General features: G+C 40.3%; 1 protein-coding gene across 1 annotated transcript in view; it reads left to right on the forward strand.

Annotated features, from left to right (window-relative positions):
- Positions 1-22,850, forward strand: part of LOC126469923 (protein furry) — a 1,144,124-nt gene that overhangs the window by 1,104,560 nt on the left and 16,714 nt on the right. Inside the window, exons 48-51 of the mRNA XM_050097322.1 lie at positions 1,727-1,916; positions 4,566-4,829; positions 7,416-7,607; positions 18,812-19,017. Of these exons, the coding sequence (XP_049953279.1) occupies positions 1,727-1,916; positions 4,566-4,829; positions 7,416-7,607; positions 18,812-19,017 (852 nt within the window). The remainder of the gene's footprint in view (positions 1-1,726; positions 1,917-4,565; positions 4,830-7,415; positions 7,608-18,811; positions 19,018-22,850) is intronic.

Consider the following 22,850-nt stretch of genomic DNA (forward strand, 5'->3'; position numbering starts at 1 on the left):
ACAGAACGGATAACGGTAGACTCCAGAGTGCAGAAACATTGTTCCTGCGGTCGTCCATCCAAACAACAAGAAAGATTAAATCCAGAATTAAAAGATCAAATAAGAAACACAAGTAGAACAGCCACTATGCAAAAGCATAAGAAACTCAAGACTGAAATTGTTTGGACATGTAAAAAATGTGGCTCAAAGTAGAACAGGGAGAGAAAGGCTTGAAAAGGTACTTGAAGGCAAGAGACTAGAGGCTGGCCCAGGAAATGGTGGATACTTCAAGTTAAACAGGATCTGGAAGGAAGAGGACTGGAATGACAGAAAGTCAAGAGAGAAGTGTACCAGGACAGACAAAGATGAAAAGCACTCTTCTACTACAACAGGCCACCTGGATATAGTTAATGGTGGAGGTGGCGACGGCGGCGGCAGCGGTGGCATAATCATCATCATTGTCATCATCATACAACAGTGGAATCATGAGTTTTCCTGACCTTCATAGCTTTTAAAGGGTCGCTTCCAGGGTGGAGAGGTACACTGGCCCCGGAGCGAATCCACCCAGCAGATTGACAATGAGGGTCGGTGTGCCAGCCAGCCTCGTTGTGGTTTTAAATGATTTCCCACATTCCACTGGATGAGCACCAGGGTTATACCAAAGTCTCTCCTCAGTTATACGATTCTCAAGCATTTAAAAAACTTTCATCACTTTCATCTGAATAACAGGGACAAAGGCACAAGGAAAAGAAGAAAGGAATCGTTAGTTTTGAAGTCCACAAACTTGGCAGTATATATCATGCTACTAGCTGCTCTGTTTTGAATCATTAAGAGTGTATTTGATTTTGATATGAATGTTCCATTAAAGATTCTCCTTAGTACATTTTGACATGGTTCTAAATTCATGCTGTAGCAATGGAGAAGTGCGCTGATACATGATTAGTCTCTCCAAAATGAATCTTTCACTTCGCAGCAGTGTATGCACTGTTTTGAAATTTCCTGGCAAATTAAAATCTTGTGACACACTTGTAACTGGACCTGTCTGTCGCAGACAATGCCCTTACCAACTGAGCTATCCAATCATGACTCATGATCTGCCTTCACAGCTTCAGTTCTGGTAGTACCTCACTCCTTCCTTTCCCAATTTCTCAGAAGCTGTGAGGGCTAGCCATGAGTCATGCCCAGATAGCCCACTTGGTGAGAGCATTGCCTGCAAAAGACAAAGTTTTAAGTTTGAATTCCAGTCCAGCACATAGTCTTGATCTTCCAGGAAGTTTCATAACAGCTGACACTCCACTGCAGAGTGAAAGATTCATTTGGAATCAAACGCATAGTCTGTGGCTAAACTATTACTTTCCGATACCCTTTCTTGTACTAGTGATAGGCCCCTCAAGGTATTGAGAAGGTCTTCTGTAAAGTCTTGTGAGTAGGAGATGAGGTGCTGGCAGAATTGAAGATGTGTGGACAGGTGGTGAGCGAGGCTGTCATTATCCACTGCTTGTCAGCAGACTATATATGCCAAATTTTAAAAAATTCTTCAAAAATGTAGTCCAGTGTCAAAATTATTGAAAGTAAAGTGTGGTACCTATTATAAGAAAATACAAAAACTAGTTAAAGTCCATCACAACACTTCCATTCAGTTTCCAAATGGAATAGGTATTCAGTGTTAAATATATAAATTAACCTACTCTGCCACTTTGTTGTGATGCTAATGATAAGTAATATTTCACCTTATGATTGATTCTAGTGGTTCAAGTGCTGGTGACCTAGGGGATGTGACACCATGTAATGCATCACCAAACTTGTCAGCAATGACATTTCGCAATATAATTAGGGATGACTCGGAAGAAACATGGAGACTGCAAATTCAGAGTTTGCTAAATCAGTTTCCTGTGCCACCTCTTGAATTGTTTCAGCTTCTTCAGAGACTCATTAAGGTAACTACAGACACCAATATACATTATCACAGCATGTTTATTTCATTTTCTAAAGTCTATGGTAGCTGCTATACTGTTGTTATTGTACACAGAATCTTGTAACACATTTTAATTCTTCAGTTTCACCAATAATTTATTGTACCTGCTGATACACAGAACTGTATGCACAACTTCTTTGAGTGGTGCTTATTGTAAATGTACAGCTTGCAGGTTATAAGTAATAAAATTGAGAAAGAGTGGTCTCTATTATCATGAAAAGGTGGAATGTACAGAATAAGATGAATCATTAGCACTGGCAGAGATGAAAGTTAAATAGAGAAATCTCATCCTCTCATAACAGTGTATTCTTTCTTCTATAGACAGAAGTTGATGTGATGTGAGACATAGTTCAAAGGTGAACCCAAACTTAGAAGAGACATGACTGATATCTGCATAAACAATGCCATGCAACGAATGATAACTTTTCTTCCACCACACCAGTTTCATACATTTGTATTGCCTTATACCAAAAGTTTTGCCTATTGTGTTTTCTTCATTTGATTTTATTATTTCTTTCTTCCACAATATCAGTGTATTTCATTATCGTGCAAGATTAAATTTTGAACTAGCACTTTTCCCCTTGTTACTGCTTCTCCACCTTCTGTCTTGTTGCTACTACCACCATAAAGCACTGTATTATGTCTTTCCAACTTGCATGTCTTTTTAACTAGACACACCTTTCCATATCCCCTGCTTTATAATTAGTTGTAAGCCTTTGCTATGTATTATGTCACTATATTGAGATATTTTATCTGTCATACCACTGTTTTATCTCAAGCACCACTTCAGTGGTTCTTTTTTTTACCATAGCAGAATCTTACAAAAGACTCATCACAAATTGAAAGAAATTTTGTCATTTGTAAAGGCTGTCATTGGCGCCAAATTAGTTTTCAGGCTCTAATGAATGACACATGACACAGGAACTGAAACAGAGGGTAGCAAAGAAAGAGCAGATATGCTGAACTCCATTTGCAAATGTTCTTTTACAAAGAAAAATCCAGGAGAACTGTCCCACTTTGACACTCAAATGACTGCAAACACTCACACTCTTAGTGTCAGTGGCATCAAGACACAACTAAAATTGCTAAAACTTAACAAAGCTGTAGGCCCTGTGGAATTTCTATTGGATTCTATACAGAATTTGTAGCTGAGTTATCCTCCTTTTTAAGCATATTGTATCAAAGATCCCCTGAACAAAAAACTGTTCCCAGTAGTTGGAATAAAGTGCAAGGCACACCCTTCTCCAAAAATATTACAGAAGTGTTCTGCAAAACTACCGTTTTATAGCTTTAACATCCATCTGTTGTAGAATCTTAGAACATATTCCAAGCTCAAACACAATGAGCTATCTTAAACAGAATAACAGCCAGAGTGGATTGCAAAAACATTAATCATGTGAAGTCAAACTTGCACTTTTCTCATTTGACATCCTGAGAGCCGTGAGTCAAGGTAATCAGATGGATGCCATATTTCTTTACTTTTGTAAAGCATTTGAAGTAGTACCACACCAACATTTATTAACAAAAGCATTGGGTACCAAATTTTGTGACTGGATTGAGAATTTCACAATAGAGAGGACATTGCATGTTGTCATGACTGGAGAATCATTGGCAGATGTAGTGCTGAGTTTAGGTGTGCCTCAGGGAAGTGTGATGAGACCTTTACTGTTCACATTCTATATAATGACTGGGCAGTCAGTATTAATAGCAACCTCAGATTTTTTGCAAGAGATGCAGTTATTTATAATCAAGTCAGTCTGAAAAAAGCTACATAAATATCATTAATATTTTAAAGTGATGCAAAGATTAGCAACTTGCTTTAAATCTTCAGAAATGTGAAACCGTGCACTTTACAAAATGCAAAAATGGAGTATCCTGTGACTACAGTATCAGAGAGTCTTTGCTGATATCAGTCATATCGTACAATTACCGAGGGATGTGAAATAGAAAGGTTGCATAGCCTCAGTCATAGGTAAACCAGGCAGCAGATGTCGGTTCATTGGCAGGGTACTGGGCAAATGCAGTGAGTCAATAAAGGAGACTGTATATGAAATACTTAGACTACTTAGAATACTTCTCACATTAGAATATTGCTCAAGTGCTTGGGACCCATACCAAACAGGATCGCTGCTCGTTTAGTTTTTATTGCCGTTTCAAATATACCGGTCATTTTTGAAACACCCTGTACAAAGAAGAACAGCACCAGTGGTCATTGGTTTGTTTAATCAGTGGGATTGCATCACAAGTATACTGAAAAACCTGAACTGACAGACATTTGAAGATAGATGCCAGCTATTTGCAAGCGCCAATTTTCAGAATTTCAAAAAACAGTATCAATGAGGAATATAGGAATATACTACAACCCCAAATGTATCACTCCCATAGGCACTTCGAACTCAAGCTTAGACTAATTATAGTCTGCACAGAGGTTTTTTTAACTAATTGCTTGTCTGTAATGCATATGTGACTAGAATGAGAAAACACTAGAATATGGTGCAATGGTAAGTACCCTTCGCCATTCAATTCACAGTGATTTGCGGAGTGCAGATATAGAGGAACTAAATTTGCAATATTAGTCTCTTTCATTCTAAGAAATAGTGCATTGTTACAGGATGTGAGCAACAGAGCGGTTTCTATGACACAAGAAGCATGCCGTTACTTATCCTCGGAAGGTGCTATTGGCCCATGTGCTGTTCTGGGTATGCGGCTGCAAGCTCTATCTGATCTTCTAGCAGCACACGTAGAACTACCTCACGTATGGATTGGTCCAGCTGCATTTAGCACCACTAGAACCAGTGAAACCTTACGATTTGGCATGCTTGAAATCCAAGAACACTGGGAAACATTCCTTGACAGAAAAGATCATGCTACTGAGGTAAGTAATTCATTTCACTAACGTGAAATAAGAGGTGTGAGCAGGGAGGGTGGGAGTACTTTTGGGAGGGAGGGGGTGGAATAAGGAGTGAAAAATATTTGCATTAAATATATTCCTCAGAAAATGTTTTGATAAAGCAGGTGATTCAGAATCTATTATTGCAAAAGTAAATGCACCATGTGCAAGTTGAATAAATTTTACAAGTTAATAGGCAGTACCAGGCAGTACCTCTAATTGTCAAGAAAAGTCATTTTGTCTCAAATTACGAGAAGGAAAGGACTACTATGAAAACTGTCTTTTTTTAGTTGTGTTTTGCATGCTTTTATTATGACTTGTGATCTCTTCTTAGATGTGAAAAGTAGAATACTTTCTGAGCACTGACTGAGCAACATGGTCTGTATGTGAATGCTTCTGGTAAGAAGCTACTTGCACCGCTAATTTCCAGAAGCATCCAGTCTGACCAAATAACTGTCCATCATATACCAATATTAATATACACTTCTGTAAAAAACAGTACGCCCTTTTAGAGGTTTCCAATTAATTCAAGGTGTATTGTTGCAACAGTGCATAAGGAGTACATGAATGCATTACATTTAGAGATCAATAAAATAAGTGGTTCTGAGATACCAGATATCGAGCCATGCTGAAACACAAATATTAGTATATGGCATAGCCTCTACAGGTGGAAATGCAGGTGCTGACTTTGGCATCCAGTCATTTGTACAGACGGCAAACGCTTCCTGGGATATGTTGTGCCATACCTTCTTGACCTGTTCATGTAGTTCTGTAAGAGTTGTTGGTTGACTAGTTGCACAAGTCACTTCTCATCACAGTAATTCCTATATGTGTTCAATTGGAGACAAGTCCAGAGATCGTGCTGGCAATGGAAGCTGCTGTATGTCTTGAGCCTCAGGTGTGCCCAGTGTCTTTTGCGTTAATGCAGTCTATGGGATAGTACTCTCCAGATGTATGTCGTACTTGCAAATGACTATCACTTGCATGCAGGCAAAATCTGCCTTGATTCATTGCTGAAGACTATTGCATGCATTTCTATCTCCCAAGTGGTCCTCTGATAGCATCAGTTTGAGCCATGCACATCGATGCTGTGGCATGAATAGAAGATGGGCTAGTGGTGTGTGATCCTATAGCCCCACTGCTAATAATCAGTTTGCTACAGTTCGTTTTGACACGTGTGGGCTTACAAGCCCTCTTATCTTTGTTGTGGTAGCTGTATGGTCTACCACTGGTGTCCTTACAATACAACAATCCTGGTGGGTGTCTGTGTTATGTGGATGTCCGAACCTTGTCTTTGGATGTGAGAATGATCACGTGACCACCAATATCAGCGTCATTGCACAAGTGACACAGCATGTTCAACTTATGTGACAGTTGCCTGAAAGAACCACCCCGCCACTCAGAAGACCACTGTTTTACCCCTTTCAAGTGCATGAGTGCATCTGTGTGGCATGGTTGCCTGCTTGCCTCACACATTCATACTACACTGAGCCTTTTGGCTGTGAGCATTCCCTGAAAGGGCAGACACAAATGGCACTCTGGTAGCTATGCCACTATGCTATCTGCTGGCAGACAACATTGAAACCTTTATCAGTACATCTACTACCCCAAAGCAGCATATACCATCATCGGATCAAAATTGATGTTGTCTTTCCAGGTGTACTATTTTTTTTTCTCTGGCAATGTAGTTACAATTGAAACACCTAATAGTAAAATATAATGCCACAGCTTGGATATTGCCATGGATATTAAAGAAAATACATTTACATTCATCAGCTTGAAAAAAATGAACTTTCCATATCCATAACGGATAATGAAAAGGTTGGTGGAATTGAGCAGGCAGATACAAACTAATATTGCACTATTGTAGAACTAATAGGAAGAAATGAAGAGTGACTATACTTGCAATAAATAAGTTAAAAAAATTCCAGGCCTTGTAGATTAATTACTGTTGTATTGAACAGCTTTTTGAATGCTGTTCTGCAATAGTGGATCTGAAAACATACAAGCTTACAGTGCTAACACTTTCAAGACCACAAACAGAAAGTATCTTAAACTTCATAAAGCAGCATGAAATAGTTTTAATAAGGTTATGCAAACTTAACTGGAGAATTATTGTTTTTGAAGACATTAATGTTGAGTTTGTGTCAAATAGTACTGATCTGCAGTACCTAGCATTATTGTTGTCAGGTCTTGGATTCTTTTCTGCAGTAAAATCCCCTAAAATTTGTTATAGTAAAAATTTTATTGTAATAATTATTAATATAGCAGCTTTTGTCAGATATAAGATGTATTGTCTCAATAAACCATGCAGTGCCATGGAAAGATCTCTTCTATCAATCTTGGTGATAAAATTGTTCATTGGCTATTGACACTTTGGAATAAAAACTGTAAATTATTATAAAGGTCATAATACAGTTAAAGTCATGATCCTGGTAAGTTGTGCATATGCTATGTTCAGTTAGTGACAACTTACAATATCCACTGTGTTTATTAGGTGCGATAAAATATAATACAAACATGTGATTAAAATTGCAGTTTCTTTGTTAAGGAGATAATGATTGTTTTCAGTGTATTGATGCAGTTAAGACTACATTCAAGTTGCATATGCTTGGTGAGAGCCAGACAGACCTGTCAAATGAAGATATAATGATCCTTGATATGGGCCGTGCTCTGTATAAGCTTCATTTCCAGCTGAGACTTTTGATTGAAGCTTCCCATAAGATGGTTACTGTTCTGACCACAGCTGCAAAAAGCAATCAGGTATCTGAGATACAACTAATTGTTATTATTATTATTACTACTACTACTACTACTACTACTACTAAATGAAGAATATGAGCAGATACACATCTCTGATATAATATTTGTGACACCTTCCCCATCATCTTTGTCTACCCTCATCCTCACTACAGAATTTTCAAATGTTTTGTTACAAAGGAAAACCCCGGAGAATTGCCCCAATTATGGATTAAACATGCATTAATGTCAGTGATGTTGAGAAATAGCTGAAATCATTAAAATTGAACAAAGCTCCAGGCCCTGATTGAGTCCCTTTCAGATTCTATACTGTATTTGCATCTGAGTTAGTCCATCCTCTAACTGTAATTTGTTGTAGATCCCTCAAACAAAAAACTGTGTGCAGTTCTTGGAAAAAGTACAGGTCACACCTGTTTACAAGAAGGGTAGTAGAAGTGATCCACAGAACTACCATCCAAAGTCCTTAACATCAATTTATTGTAGAATTTTAGAACTTATTCTGAGCTCAAACATAATGAACTATCTTGAATAGAATGACGACCTCAATAGCAACCAGCATGGATTGTAAAAACATTGACCGTGTGAAACCCATCTCACACTTTTCTCATGTGATATACTGAAACCTTTGGATCAAGACATTCTGGTAGATGCTGATTTCTGAAAAGCTTTTGAATCGGTACCACACTACATTCATAGTCAAAAGTACAATCATATGAGATCATCATCATCATCTTGGACACTTTCCAGCCTCTGGTTGGGTCTGTATGGAACATAGGCCCCTCCATCATCTTCTGTCTTGTCACCATCTCTCTGTCTTCGCCTTGGTCCAGTCTTCTCCTTTCTTCTGGATGCATTCCACTACTCCTTTCAGCCATCTGTCTCTTGGTCTTCCTCTTGGTCTCTTTCCTTCCAGTTTCATCTCATGTATCCTCCTGGGTATCCTTTTCTCCTCTATTCTCTTAACGTGTCCATACCATCTCAGCCTTGATTTCTCTGTCTCCCCCTGTAATGGTTCCACCTTCATTAACTCTCTGATCCTCTCATTTCTTAACCTGTCTATCTTTGTCACCCCAATACTGTTTCTCAAGAATCTCATCTCACTAGCTTGTACTTTGCTTTTCTCTCTTCCTTTCATAACCCAGGTTTCTGATGCATATGTCAGGATTGAGACATAGTGCATATAACCTTTTCACTGATTGTGAGTACATCCTTGCTCCATATCAGGCTTCTGACACTCTTCCAAAATGCTTCTGCTTTTCTCCCCCACTTGTTCATTTCTCTGTCAGTTTTCCATCTTCCTGTATCAGGCTTCCTAGGCACTTGAAACTCACCACTCTCCTCAATCATTCCCCACCAATTGTTATTCCAGTTGTTCCCCTGTCCTTCTTTCTTGTTGTGATAATCATCTCACTCTTTCTTATACTAAATTTCATCCCATATTCTTGTACTGTTATCCCCCAAATCATCAGATAATCTGCAAACACCATAGCTTTCATCTTTCTTTCACTAATTACTTGTGCTACTGTACTCATTATATAATCCATCACTACAATGAAGAGTAATGGTGAAAGTGCACTTCCCTGCTTCAAGCCACTCTTCTGTTCAATCCACGCTGATCTCTCTCTCTGCTCCCACTTTCACACAGCTCACACTTCCATGGTACATTTCCCTTGAGGTATCAAGAGAAATTTGTGACTGGGTTGTGGACATTTTGATAGAGAGGAGACAGCATGTTATCTTGGATGGAAATTCGTCTTCAGATGAAGTAACTTTGGGTGTGTCCCAGAGAAGTGTGTTGGGTCCCTTGCTGTTCATGCTGTATATTAATGACCTTGCAGACAATATTAACAGTAAAATCAGGTGTTTTGCAGATGATGCAGTTATCTATAATGAAGTACTATCTGAAAGAAGCTGCATAAATATTCAGTCAGAACTTGACAAGATTTCAAAGTGATGTAGAGATTGGAAACTTCCTCTGTATATTGAGAAATGTAAAATTTTGCTCTTCACAAAATGAAAAAAAAGAAAAAGCATAGTATCCTATGACTATAGTATCAGTGAGTCACTGTTGTAATCAGTAAACTCAATCAAATGCCTGGGTGTGACACTTTGTTGGGATATGAAATGGAATGATCATGTAGGTTCAATTGTGAGTAAAGCAGGTGGTACACTTCAGCTTACTGGTAGAACACTGGGGAAGTGCAATCAGTCTACAAAGGAGATTGCTTAGAAATCACTCTTTCAACCAGTTTTAGAATATTTCTGAAGTTTTTGGGACCCGTACCAGATAGAACTAATGGGGGATATTGAATCTATGTCGAGAAGGGCAGCACGAATGAACACAGATTTGTTTGATCCTTGGAAGAGTGTCACGGAAATACTGAAGGAACTGAACTGGAAGATTCTTGAAGATAGATGTAAGCTATCCCAAGAAAGTCTATTAACAAAGATTCAGGAACTCTAATGCTTCAGACAACAAGAAGTGATGTGGAGCTGGTTTGCAAACTTCCCACCCCTCTCCCTTATGTTGACTTACTTGGTATGCACAGCCGATCTTCTCTGGATAGCCGGCTATGTCGATCTCCAATAAATTCTTCTCAGAAGAATAATACTGATTAAGGGAATTTATCAGACTCACTCTCTCTCTCTTTGTGAAATAATGAGGTACTGACAGAATACTTTTCAACAATGGTTGGTATATTTGAATTTTCACAAAGAACAAAATTCACACTTCACATAAACAATTGACCTCTTGTAAGTCACCCATGTCATCTCACATTAGAAACAATTAAGTTACATTTACAGCAGAGTTGCTTGATAATCATGACACTGTTTTACAGGAATCGTACATTTGTCTTGCCTCTAGCAAATTCAAGTTAAAAGTTACTTAAAAGTCTAGTCTCATTTCTTCATTTGCCTTTAACAACCATCACAGTTACTAAAGCAGCAAAGAATAGCACAGGCTCTTCTCTACACATACGCTGAAACTCTATGGATCGTACAGCAGGTACCTGTAGGCCGCCGTTCGGCTGCCGCGTCCACATTTTACTCTGACTGTTTTTAGACCTGCACACACAAATATGCAATGTGCAGTAGGTCGGATTCGTCTCTCTCACACTTCTATTTAAAATATCATGGCTTTGAGACAGAGGAAGGCCAAGTGGTTCCAGAATTTACGCGTAAATTTTCGAAGCACTACAGAACTGGCTTTAAATGATGCCTCTAGGAATATACTACAACCCCCTATGTGTTGCTCACATCAGGATTGTGAGGATAAGGTTAGAATAATTACAATACACACAGAGGCACTCAAAAAATCATCCATGCACCATACATCAAGAGCTTGGATGGGAAACAAGTTCTAAGCGAAGAAGGGAAAGCAGAATGGTGGACGGAGTATATAGAGGGTCTATATAAGGGCGATGTTCTAGAGGGCAATATTATAGAAATGGAAGAGGACGTAGATGAAGACGAAATGGGAGATATGATACTGTATGAAGAATTTGACAGAGCACTAAAAGACCTAAGTTGAAACAAGGCCCCGGTAGTAGGCAATATTCCATTAGAACTACTGATAGCCTTGCGAGAGACCGCCATGACAAAACTCTTCCATCTGGCGAGCAAGGTGTATGAGGCAGGCAAAATACTCTCAGACTTCAAGAAGAATATGATAATTCCAATCCCAAAGAAAGCAAGTGTTGACATGTGTGAAAATTACCAAACTATCAGTTTAATAAGCCATGACTGCAAAATACTAACCAAATTCTTTACAAACAAATGCAAGAACTGGTAGAAGCCCACCTTGGGGAAGATCAGTTTGGATTCTGTAGAAATGTTGGAATATGTGAGGCAATACTGACCCTACAACTTATCTTAGAAGATAGATTAAGGAAAGACAAACCTAAGTTTCTAGCATATGTAGACATAGAGGTAGCTTTTGACAATGTTTACTGGAATAATCTCTTTCAAATTCTTAAGATGGGAAGGGTCAAATGCAGGGCTAGAAAGGCTATTTACAATTTGTACAGAAACCAGGTGGCAGTTACAAGAGTCAAGAGGCATGAAAGGGAAGCAGTGGTTGGGAAGGGAGTGAGACAGGCTTGTAGCCTATCCCTGATGTTATTCAATCTGTATAGTGAGCAAGCAGTAATGGAAACAAAATAAAAATTTGGAGTAGGAATTAAAATCCATGGAGAAGAAATAAAAGCTTTGAGGTTTGCCGATTACATTGTAATTCTGTCAAAGACAGCAAAGGACCTGGAAGAGCAGTTGAACAGAATGGATAGTGTCTTGGAAGGAGGATATAAGATGAACATCAACAAAAGCAAAACTAGGATAATGGAATATAGTCGAATTAAATCAGGTAATGCTGAGGGAATTAGATTATGAAATAAGACGCTTAAAGTATTAGATGAGTTTTGCTGTTTGGGGAGCAAAATAACTGATGATGATGGAAGTAGAGAGGATATAAAATATTGACTGGCAATGGCGAGCAAAGTGTTTCTGAAGGAGAAATTTGTTAACATCGAGTATAGATCTAAATGTCAAGAAGTCTTTTCTGAAAGTATTTGTATGGAAGTGAAACATGTACAATAAATAGTTTAGACAAGAAGAGAATAGAAGCTTTCGAAATGTGGTGCTACAGAAGAATGATGAAGATTAAATGGATAGGTCACGTAACTAATGAGGAGGTACTGAATAGAATTGGTGAGCAGAGGAATTCATGGCACAAATTGACTAGAAGGAGGTACCTGTTGGTGGGAGGTGTTTTGAGGCATCAAGGGATCATGAATTTAGTATTGGAGGGCAGTGTGGGGGGGTAAAAATCATAGAGGGAGACCAAGAGATGAATACACTAAGCAAACTTAGAAGGATGTAGATTGCAATAGTTACTTGGAGATAAAGAAGCCTGCACAGGATAGAGTTGCATGGAGAGCTGCATCAGACCAGTCTCTGGACTGAAGACCACAACAACAACAACAACAACATGAATGGAACAACAAAAACCATAATAACTGGTACAATGGGAAGTACCCTCTGCTATACACCCCTCATGGTGGTTAGTGAAATATACATGTACATGTAGATCTTGCGATCTGACAGTGACATTCTGCATAACCTTCTTCAGTCTTCTTCTCACCTTCCTGAGAAAGGGACTATTAGTTCTGAAAGCTAGGAAGTGCATTGCTTTTACTTTTATATGTGTCTTTTGCCAGTACTACACATTTTGCCTCCTAAATGTAAGCACTAATCAGATATTGTCTCCCATAATTTTATATAGGAATATTAGGATACCTTTATAGAAAAGAGAAGAGCTGAAATGGCAAGCCTGTACTGAGCGAAGAAGGGAAAGTTGGAAGGAATATTCAGAGAGTCCCAGAAGAAATAATCAATATTCAGAGATAAGACAGGATTGCTCATTTTAAGCAAAAAAGTCTAGTAAATGCGGCTACAAAAAGTATAACTTAAGAGGTAAGAGCACTTGACCAGTAGAAGAGATGTGTTTCACAGTAGTTAAGATGAATAAAAGGACTTTGAAACCATTTTTACCGGACTTTTTTCCTTGTTTTGATCCATACTGCCACCTGTGGAGATATGGAAAGCAAAGAGCTTGCAGTAGACAATATTTGATTTGCAGTACCAAAGACAAAGAAGTGCTCATAGCTCTTAATTTTAGAGCCCATGTTTGCTAGATGTTTTTGCTTCAAATGATTGTTCCTGTTATATTCCTGAATATTGACCATTCCCCCTTTATAAAAAGCCTGAACAAGAAAAATGAATTCCAGGACTATGTTATACAAAGGGAAAAGAAAGTAAATGTAGGTGATGTGGGAAAGATCATACTACAAGAAAAGTTTGACAGCTAGTGTTGATAGAACTAAGTTGAAACCGGGCCTCTGAAGTAGCTGACATTCTCTCATAATGATTGAAATACTTGGGAGAGCCAGTCTTAACAAAACTATTACACATGGTGTGCAAAATATGAGAGAAGTGCAATGCCTTCAGATTTCAAAAAGACTGTAATTTTTGTAATATAAAGAAAAGGCAGGTACTGACAGCTGTGAGCATTACTGAACTATCAGTGTAATAAGCCATTGTTGCAAATATTGGCAAGAATTATTTATATAAGAATGGAAACCTGGTGGAGGCTGATCTCAGTAATAGATCAGTTTGGTTCCCAAGAAAATGTAGGAAAGCCTCAGGCAAATCTGACCCTACAGTGTATCTTACATGATAGGTTGAAGGAGGGCAAACCTGGATTTATAGCATCATTTGTAGATTTAGAGAAAGCTTTTGCTAATGTTGGCTCAACAACATTGTTTGAATTCTGAAGTTAACTCTGATAAAATACAGGGGGCAAAAGATTATCCACGGCTTTTACAAAAATCGGACTGCAGTCATCAGAGACAAAGGATGCAATCTACAGCAGTTGAGAAGGAATTTAGGCAGGGTTGTAGTACATCCTCGATGTTATCCCAACCATGCATTGAACAATCTGTGTAGGAAACCAAGGAGAAATATGGAAGGAGAATTAAAGTTCAGCAAGAAGAAATAAAAACTTTGAGGTTTGCTGATAACATTGTAGTGCCGTCAGAGGTGCCAAAGGAGTTGAATGAGTACCTGAACAGAATGTATATCATCTTGAAAAAAAGTTCTAATATGAACATCAGCAAAAGTGAACCAGTGGTAATGAAATTAAGTCAAATTAATTAAATCACCCAATTATGACAAGAGACATTAAAAGTAGCTGACGAGTTTTGTGTTTGGGCAGCAAAATAACATGATTGCCGATGTAGAGAGGATATAAAATGCAGACTGCACAATAGCAAGAAAAGCATTGCAGAAAACAAGAAATCTGTTAATGGATTCATAATTGAACAGCATTAGTCAATGGATTCATAATTGAACAGCATTAGTCTCTTCACTCATTTCAGACTAAGGAGAGAAACTAACAAGCAACTTAAAACAAAAGCAAAGTGTAATAACAAAGCATTCAGTGACAGCTACAGTGCAATTGTTTGCTGTGGTTGACATTGTCATAAGTGAGGTAACAATAATGAGGTGGTTGTTGTTGTTGATGTTGTCGTCTAAAGTCTGAAGACTGATTTGAGGCAGCTTTCCTTGCTATCCTATCCTGTACATGCCTCTTCATCTCTCTGTAACTACTGTAATCTACATCTGTTTGAACTTACATACTGCATTCCATTCAGATGAATGGAAAAACTAGTAGAAGCCGACCTTGGGAAAGATCAGTTTGGATTCCGTAGAAATATTGGAACATGTGAGGCAATACTGACCCTACGGCTTATCTTAGAAGCTAGATTAAGGAAGGGCAAACCTACGTTTCTAGCATTTGTAGACTTAGAGAAAGCTTTTGACAATGTTGACTGGAATACTGTCTTTCAAATTCTGAAGATGGCAGGGGTAAAATATAGGGAGCGAAAGGCTATTTACAATTTGTATAGAAACCAAATTGCAGTTATAAGAGTTGAGGGGCATGAAAGGGAAGCAGTGGTTGGGAAGGGAGTGAGGCAGGGTTGTAGCCTCTCCCCGATGTTATTCAATCTGTGTATTGAGCAAGCTGTGAAGGAAACAAAGAAAAATTCGGTGTAGGTATTAAAATCCATGGAGAAGAAATAAAAACTTGAGGTTCGCCGATGACATTGTAATTCTGTCTGAGACAGCAAAGGACTTGGAAGAGCAGTTGAATGGAATGGATGATGTCTTGAAGGGAGGATATAAGAAGAACATCAACAAAAGCAAAACGAGGATAATGGAATGTAGTCGAACTAAGTCAGGTGATGTTGAGGGTATTAGATTAGGAAATGAGACACTTAAAGTAGTACATGAGTTTTGCTATTTGGGGAGCAAAATAACTGATGATGGTCGAAGTAGAGAGGATATAAAATGTAGACTGGCAATGGGAAGGAAAGCATTTCTGAAGAAGAGAAATTTGTTAACATCGAGTATTGATTTAAGTGTTTGGAAGTCGTTTCTGAAAGTATTTGTATGGAGTGTAGCCATGTATGGAAGTGAAACATGGACGATAAATAGTTTAGACAAGAAGAGAATAGAAGCTTTCGAAATGTGGTGCTACAGAAGAATGCTGAAGATTAGATGGGTAGATCACATAACTAATGAGGAGGTGTTGAATAGGATTGGGGAGAAGAGAAGTTTGTGGCACAACTTGACTAGAAGACGGGATCGGTTGGTAGGACATGTTCTGAGGCATAAAGGGATCACCAATTTAGTATTGGAGGGCAGCGTGGAGGGTAAAAATCGTAGAGGGAGACCAAGAGATGAATACACTAAGCAGATTCAGAAGGATGTAGGTTGCAGTAAGTACTGGGAGATGAAGAAGCTTGCACAGGATAGAGTAGCATGGAGAGCTGCATCAAACCAGTCTCAGGGCTGAAGACCACAACAACAACAACAACAACAACTGCATTCAGGCATTGGTCTCCCTTCACTCTTCTTTCAATTACCAAGCTGAATGTTTATTGATGCTTCAGATAAGTCATATCAGCTGATTCCTTCCTTTAAAAACGTCTTTGCTTTAATGACTTCCATCCCAACTCACGTATCATATCTGCCACACTCTCTCCCCTATTATGTGATAATACAAAACGAGCTGCCCTTTTTTGTACCCTTTCGATGTCCTCCGTCAATCCCACGTGGTAAGAATCCCACACCGCGCAGCAATATTCTAACAGAGGACGAACGAGTGTAGTGTAAGCTGTATCTTTCGTGGACTTGTTGCATCTTCTAAGTGTCCTGCCAATGAAACACAACCTTTGGCTCACCTAAGCCACAATATTATCTATGTGGTCTTTCCAACTGAAGTAGTTCATAATTTTTACGCCCAGGTACTTAGTTGAATTGACAGCCTTGAGAATTGTACTATTTATCGAGTAATCGAATTCCAACAGATTTCTTTTGGAACTCATGTGGATCACCTCACACTTTTCGTTATTTAGCGTCAACTTCCACCTGCCACACCATACAGCAATCTTTTCTAAATCGCTTTGCAATTGATACTGGTCTTCGGATGACCTTACTAGACGGTAAATTACAGCATCATCTGCGAACAACCTAAGAGAACTGCTCAGATTGTCACCCAGGTCATTTATATAGATCAGGAACAGCAGAGGTCCCAGGACGCTTCCCTGGGGAACACCTGATATCACTTCAGTTTTACTTGATGATTTGGCGTCTATTACTATGAACTGCAACCTTCCTGACAGGAAATCACGAATCCAGTTGCACAACTGAGATGATACCCCATAGGCCCGCAGCTTGATTAGAAGTCGCTTGTGAGGAACGGTGTCAAAAGCTTTTAGAAATACGGAATCAATTGGAGATCCCCTGTCAATAGCGGCCATTACTTCATGTGAATAAAGAGCTAGCTGCGTTGCACAAGAACGATGTTTTCTGAAACCATGCTGATTACGTATCAATAGATCATTCCATTCGAGGTGATTTATAATGTTTGAATACAGTATATGCTCCAAAACCCTACTGCAAACCGACGTCAATGATACAGGTCTGTAGTTCAATGGAATACTCCTACTACCCTTCTTAAACACTGGTGCGACCTGCGCAATTTTCCAATCTGTAGGTACAGATCTATCGGTGAGCGACGGTTGTATATGACTGCTAAGTAGAGAGCTATTGTATCAGCGTAATCTGAAAGGAACCTAATTGGTATACAATCTGGACCTGAAGACTTGCTGGTATCAAGCGATTTGAGTTGCTTTGCAACCCCTAAGGTATCTACTTCTAAGAAACTCGTGCTAGCAGCTGTTCATGTTTCACTCTCACCTTATACTGTTTGTACATTAATTTTCATACTGAACTACAAAATACAGATAATTTTATGTACTGCAATGCATGGTAGTCCAACAGAGTGGAATTGTTGCATTTTACTTTGATTGCTCTGTTGTATTTTGTATGTTTCATTATGTTAAGTTGAAAACAATTTTGTGTCCATTAATGAGACTCTGTACAGCTTTTCAGTATTCATGCTGTCCTTGTCCATCATAGAATGCAATGCACAACATTCAGGTGTTCCCTTGCCAGCATTACAGCTATTCCTAACTGAAGTTTCCTGTTTCACATCTAAATAGTAATCATTTCTATTGTAGCTAAAAAATTTTATGAAGCATGATCATAAAGTGATGTTTTTCTGGTATGCAGAGCTGAATTTGCTCCTCAGGGTCATCATTGGTAAGGACTGTCTTCAAATTGCACAACTCATCGTGGACACTCTGATGACTTTTAAAAGTTGGCTTTTGATACCTGCACTATACACAACTGAAAATGAATTTTTGGTGTTACAGTGATCAGTGCATTTAAAAACTTAATAAAAGATCTAACTTGTTAGTTGGTGGGAGAATTAATCAGAGCCACTATCTTAAAGCCCTACCACATTGTTTTTGTTAGAAATCAGAAAGTGCCAACAGTTGCATACAATATCCATACCCTCAGTCTCATACATAAGTGCACTCATCTTCTAGATTGTATGACCTAACATCTTTGTCAGTGCGAGAAAAGTTAATTTCTGGGTAACTCTTTTAAAATGAGCATTGGCGACACACTATGACTATGTAATAGACAGGTGCTCAGGACTGAGTTTCTGAGAAGTACCCCATAATCAGCTCTCCATTCTGAACCTGATGGGCCATTCAGTACTGACTGACTGCTGTATCATCCTCTGCCAGTATTGTCATTCAGACGTTGTATGGAGGGGCATGGGGTCAGCACACTGCTCTTCCAACAATTGTCAGTTTCCCAATCCTTCAAGCTGCTACTTCCCATTGCAAAAGGAAAAATATCTGACTGGAATTTGCAAAATTGCAGTGGTCTGTTAACTACATTCAGATAATTTATCTGGTATAACACAGTCTGTAAGTGTCATACAACCCCATATTCAAAGTCCTTCTATAGCACAAAACACTGATCTGATACAGAAGTTGGGCACTTTCAGTCATAACACAATTTTCTTGTAGTTAGTTGTGTTAAATAATGAAATGAAATGTAATGTACATTTTAAGACCTATACCGGCATTAAAATAAGCTCATTTGTTTATTGCTAACACCTATACTATTACATATAACAGTATAAGTCATATTCATTCCAATATTGTCTTATTATTACTGGTAAAATAACAGCCTTGCACAAAAATTAAATAAACTTTTGTTTGTAGTTGCAGGATGTATCAACTGAAGTTTTAGCTATTCGAGCAGGGCTCTTACGTGTCCTTGAGGAGGGCGGTGAGTCAGATCATGGTACACCAACACCAACACCATCTCCTGTACTTGGTTCCAGTAGTGAAGATGCAGAAGCTACACTGCTGGAGCTATTACGCTTAGAGAAGTGGGGTGCTGCTCTTTGCCATGCAAGGCAGTACAGGTAATAACTGACAGTAGTCATACGTTGAATGGTTTCCTTTTTAAATTGTATTTGCAGGTGGTTTTACTTTATAAAATATATGGTCCACTTCTATATTGATAGGAAATGATAGTGGTGTTCTGCTATTTCCATTCTGAATGTAAGTGACTAAGATACAATCTGCTATGTTCAAGAAACAAGCTCACAGTTAGTCCATGAACATGAAAAGTAAGCTCTGAATCCCAGGCTCTCAGGGAGAAAATTTCTTTCTACAAGAGAGAAATGAGAAAGAAAATAATACACCATGGAAGCTGCGAAATATACATTTATATGTATTTTATTCTTGTTCCTTTACATTTATAATCGCAAAGTCACTGCTAAGAGATAACAATGCCTAACAACAAAAAAGACAACATGTAGGAGAAAATGTACAGCATTTATGTACAGTGCACTCACAAACAAAAGAATTTCCTTCTGTGTACATTAATACTCGATTCAAACATTCATTGATTTAACATCATGTAGGATAATCTCCAGGCATGTAGAATGAGTCAATTTGTACACTAATAGATAGAAGCAGTCACCGTAGACTACTTCTGTAAACAACAGTAATACAAAATTATGACTAGTGCTCGTGTTCTCATCAGGATTTAATGGGAATTGCTTCTAAATTACTTTATATATATTTATTGTATTAAAGTGAAATTTATTTGAGAAGAATAATGAATTGTGAAAAAAGAACTGCTGGCCACTAATTGTCCTCAGGAAGCAAAATGTGTAGTACTGCCGATAGAGTAATAAAAAAGTAAAGGAGAGATACTTCCTGATATTCTGTCCTGCTCAGCACGGGTAAAAACTGCTACTTGCTCTGTTCCTATAAATCCAAAACAGACTGGTTTGACGATGTGCACTAAAAATTTCCGAACATAGTGAAGATGACGTAGGAACACAACAGTTCCGAATTAGTAACCACTCAAGACTGGAAAGAAACGAAGTCAACTTGGCTGTGCAGTGGCATGATGCAAACAGTTATCAGGTACAGCAAGGAATGAGTTGCACCGTGAGCCCAGGGCACAGGCTCAGGGGCAGTCACCACTAGGTGGTGCCAAGTGACACACACATCTTGGCGATGGCTCCCATTATGACAGTGGGCCATAATCACCACTCACAGCCTTAGTACCTCTGACAAGTCCACATTCATGAAGGTGAATTATCTGAATCACAGTCGGATACAAAACCCCTCCCCCCTTTAATGGCCATAAAGGGCTGAAAATGGCCTTACCTAAGCCAACTACATTGAGGATGACGAAAGGGGGAAACCAGAATCCCTGCCAATGACTCGAGTGGCATGTCCTCTACAGCCACAGTGGGAGATGGCACCATCTGCAAGGATTGAGGCCCAGTAATGACCTCTGGGGCACAAGTGAGGAAGTGGCCTTTGCATGTGGCAGGGGTGGTACCTACGGGTTGTCCTCCATTGGCATCTCATCCCAAGAACATGCAAGGTCTTGTGATCATTTAGAGTGGGTGGAACCAGTGGTAGGAACAGGAACCATGCATGGGGAGGTTACCCACTTACATTCACTCCCATTGCTTATCAGTATCTGCTTCCCGTCAACACCTCGCTCTGGGTTGGTGATGGAAGGAGTAGGCCCAGAGACTGGTGTGGTTTTGCGATTAGTCCACTGGTGTTACTCCATCTATGTCTGAGAAGGGTTAGGGGTGACAGGTCACACTGCGGGCAAACCCCCCAGGGGGTCCACAACTCTTTTGTGGACACGTGTGTAGCGAGCACGGGACCCCGAGCTAATGTGGCCCTCCTTCCTTTCCGGGCTGCATACCTTCCCTTCCCTTTCCGCATCCCTCTCCGTCCCCCATCTTCGCCCCCCCCCCCCCCCCTCACCTCTGGCTCTTTCCTTCCCTTTCTCCCCCTCTGGGAGTATGGTTTGTGCCTACGTCCGGAGACGGACGCTCGAAACTTTTCCAACTTACTTGCTTTCTACACTTACAAGTCCTCGTCCTTCCTCTGTCCTTCTCTTTTCCTTCCCTCTTCTCCTTGCCCTTTTCTCCGCTGCGGCGTTTGAGACCCCCTCTTCTTTCCTTTCCCTTTCTCTTTTTTCCTCCCTGTGCGTGTCTGAAGGCCGACCCACGCACTTCCATGCGTAGCCGGTGACGGGGTAACGCGTAATTCCCCGCCCCGGGTAGACAGGTAGGACACGTACGTACCCCCTGGTAACGGCCAGGCCCAGGGAGGGGTGATTATCCGAGCTGATACCTTCCGAAAGTGCCGATTGGTCCCTCCGTCCGTTTGTCGGGAGGTGTGAACAATCACCTAAGGCGGGTGTTCCCTCGGTGAGGGCCCCCACAAGGGAGGAGCGCGCCATCGGAGACGCCGGTAATCATGGGGGATTCTTCCGCAATGGTTTCCTCACCTTCCACTATGTCTGCTCACAAACGTAAGTTCACTGAGTCTCAGCCACAGATGGTTCTTCCATCGTTGCCACAGTTCCTTGTTGTTTCTCGGTCTGACGAAGGTCACGACTTTTCCACGGTCAACCCTTTCATTATTCAGAAAGGTGTCGACGCAATTGCGGGTCCTGTAAAGTCTTGTTCCAGATTACGGAATGGTACCCTGTTGTTAGAAACACACAGTGCCCTCCAGGCTCAAAAATTGCTGCGTACTTCTCTGCTCCACACCTTCCCTGTCCGGGTGGAACCGCACCGTACCTTAAATTCCTCGCGTGGAGTCGTTTATACACTCTCCCTCGATGGATTGTCTGACGAAGAAATTCAGCACTACCTGTCTGACCAGGGCGTCACCGCTGTTCATCGGGTTATGAAAAGGGTTGACTCAAACATCATTCCGACCCGCACTGTCTTCTTGACATTTGACAAAGTTCAACTCCCATCAAAAATCAAAGCAGGCTATGAGATAATTTCCGTTCGCCCTTATGTCCCAAACCCTACGCGTTGCTATCGATGTCAGCGGTTCAATCACACCAGCCAGTCCTGTTCCAATCCGGCCAAATGTGTTACGTGTGGCAAGGATGCCCATGAGGGTGCTTGTCCACCTCCATCCCCTCACTGCATCAACTGTATGGGTGACCACGCTGCTTCCTCTCGAGATTGCCCCATTTTTAAGGACGAAAAGCTGATCCAGGAAATAAGAGTGAAGGAAAAGGTGTCGACCTTTGCTGCTCGAAAGTTACTCGCCAGTCGACAGCCCACCGTGCCTCAGAAAGGAAAATACAGCACTGTCCTTGCTTCTCCTCGGCCAACAAAGGAGGCGGCCACGCAGACTTGCGACCTCACATTTAGTACCACAGTCGTCACATCGGCCAGCGCAAAGATCGCCCGTTCAACCTCACCACTTTCGCCTGCCCACTCTATGGCTCACCCTTCGTCGGGTTCTGCTAAATCTCGAGCCCAAAAGTCAGACGCCAAGTCTTCGAAAAAAGAGCATTCTCGTGAAGAGTTTTTACGTACTGCAACTTCACAACCATCGGTTCCTCCTTCATCTAAACATCATACCTCCAAGAAGGCTACGAAGAAACACAGTTCCTCTCCTTCTCCGCCAAGGCGTGTCCCATCTACAGCACCACCTGGCGGAAATCGCCCTCGGCCATCTTCTGTGTCGCCGAGGCGCACTGCTGGTGGCTGGTCAACTGGCCGATCGTTGGTGGCAGGAGCTGCTCCTGACCAACCTATGGATCAGGATCTTCTGCCTTCGACTGAATGCCATTCCATGCTGTCGGTCGCAAGCTCTGAGCAGTCGTTGAGTTGACAGCACCCTTGGTCACGTTTCTCCATTTTCTGTTCACCCTATGTCCATTATCCACTGGAATATCCGCGGC

The sequence above is a fragment of the Schistocerca serialis genome, chromosome 1 (genome assembly GCF_023864345.2).
Source record: "Schistocerca serialis cubense isolate TAMUIC-IGC-003099 chromosome 1, iqSchSeri2.2, whole genome shotgun sequence".
Taxonomy (NCBI): domain Eukaryota; kingdom Metazoa; phylum Arthropoda; class Insecta; order Orthoptera; family Acrididae; genus Schistocerca; species Schistocerca serialis.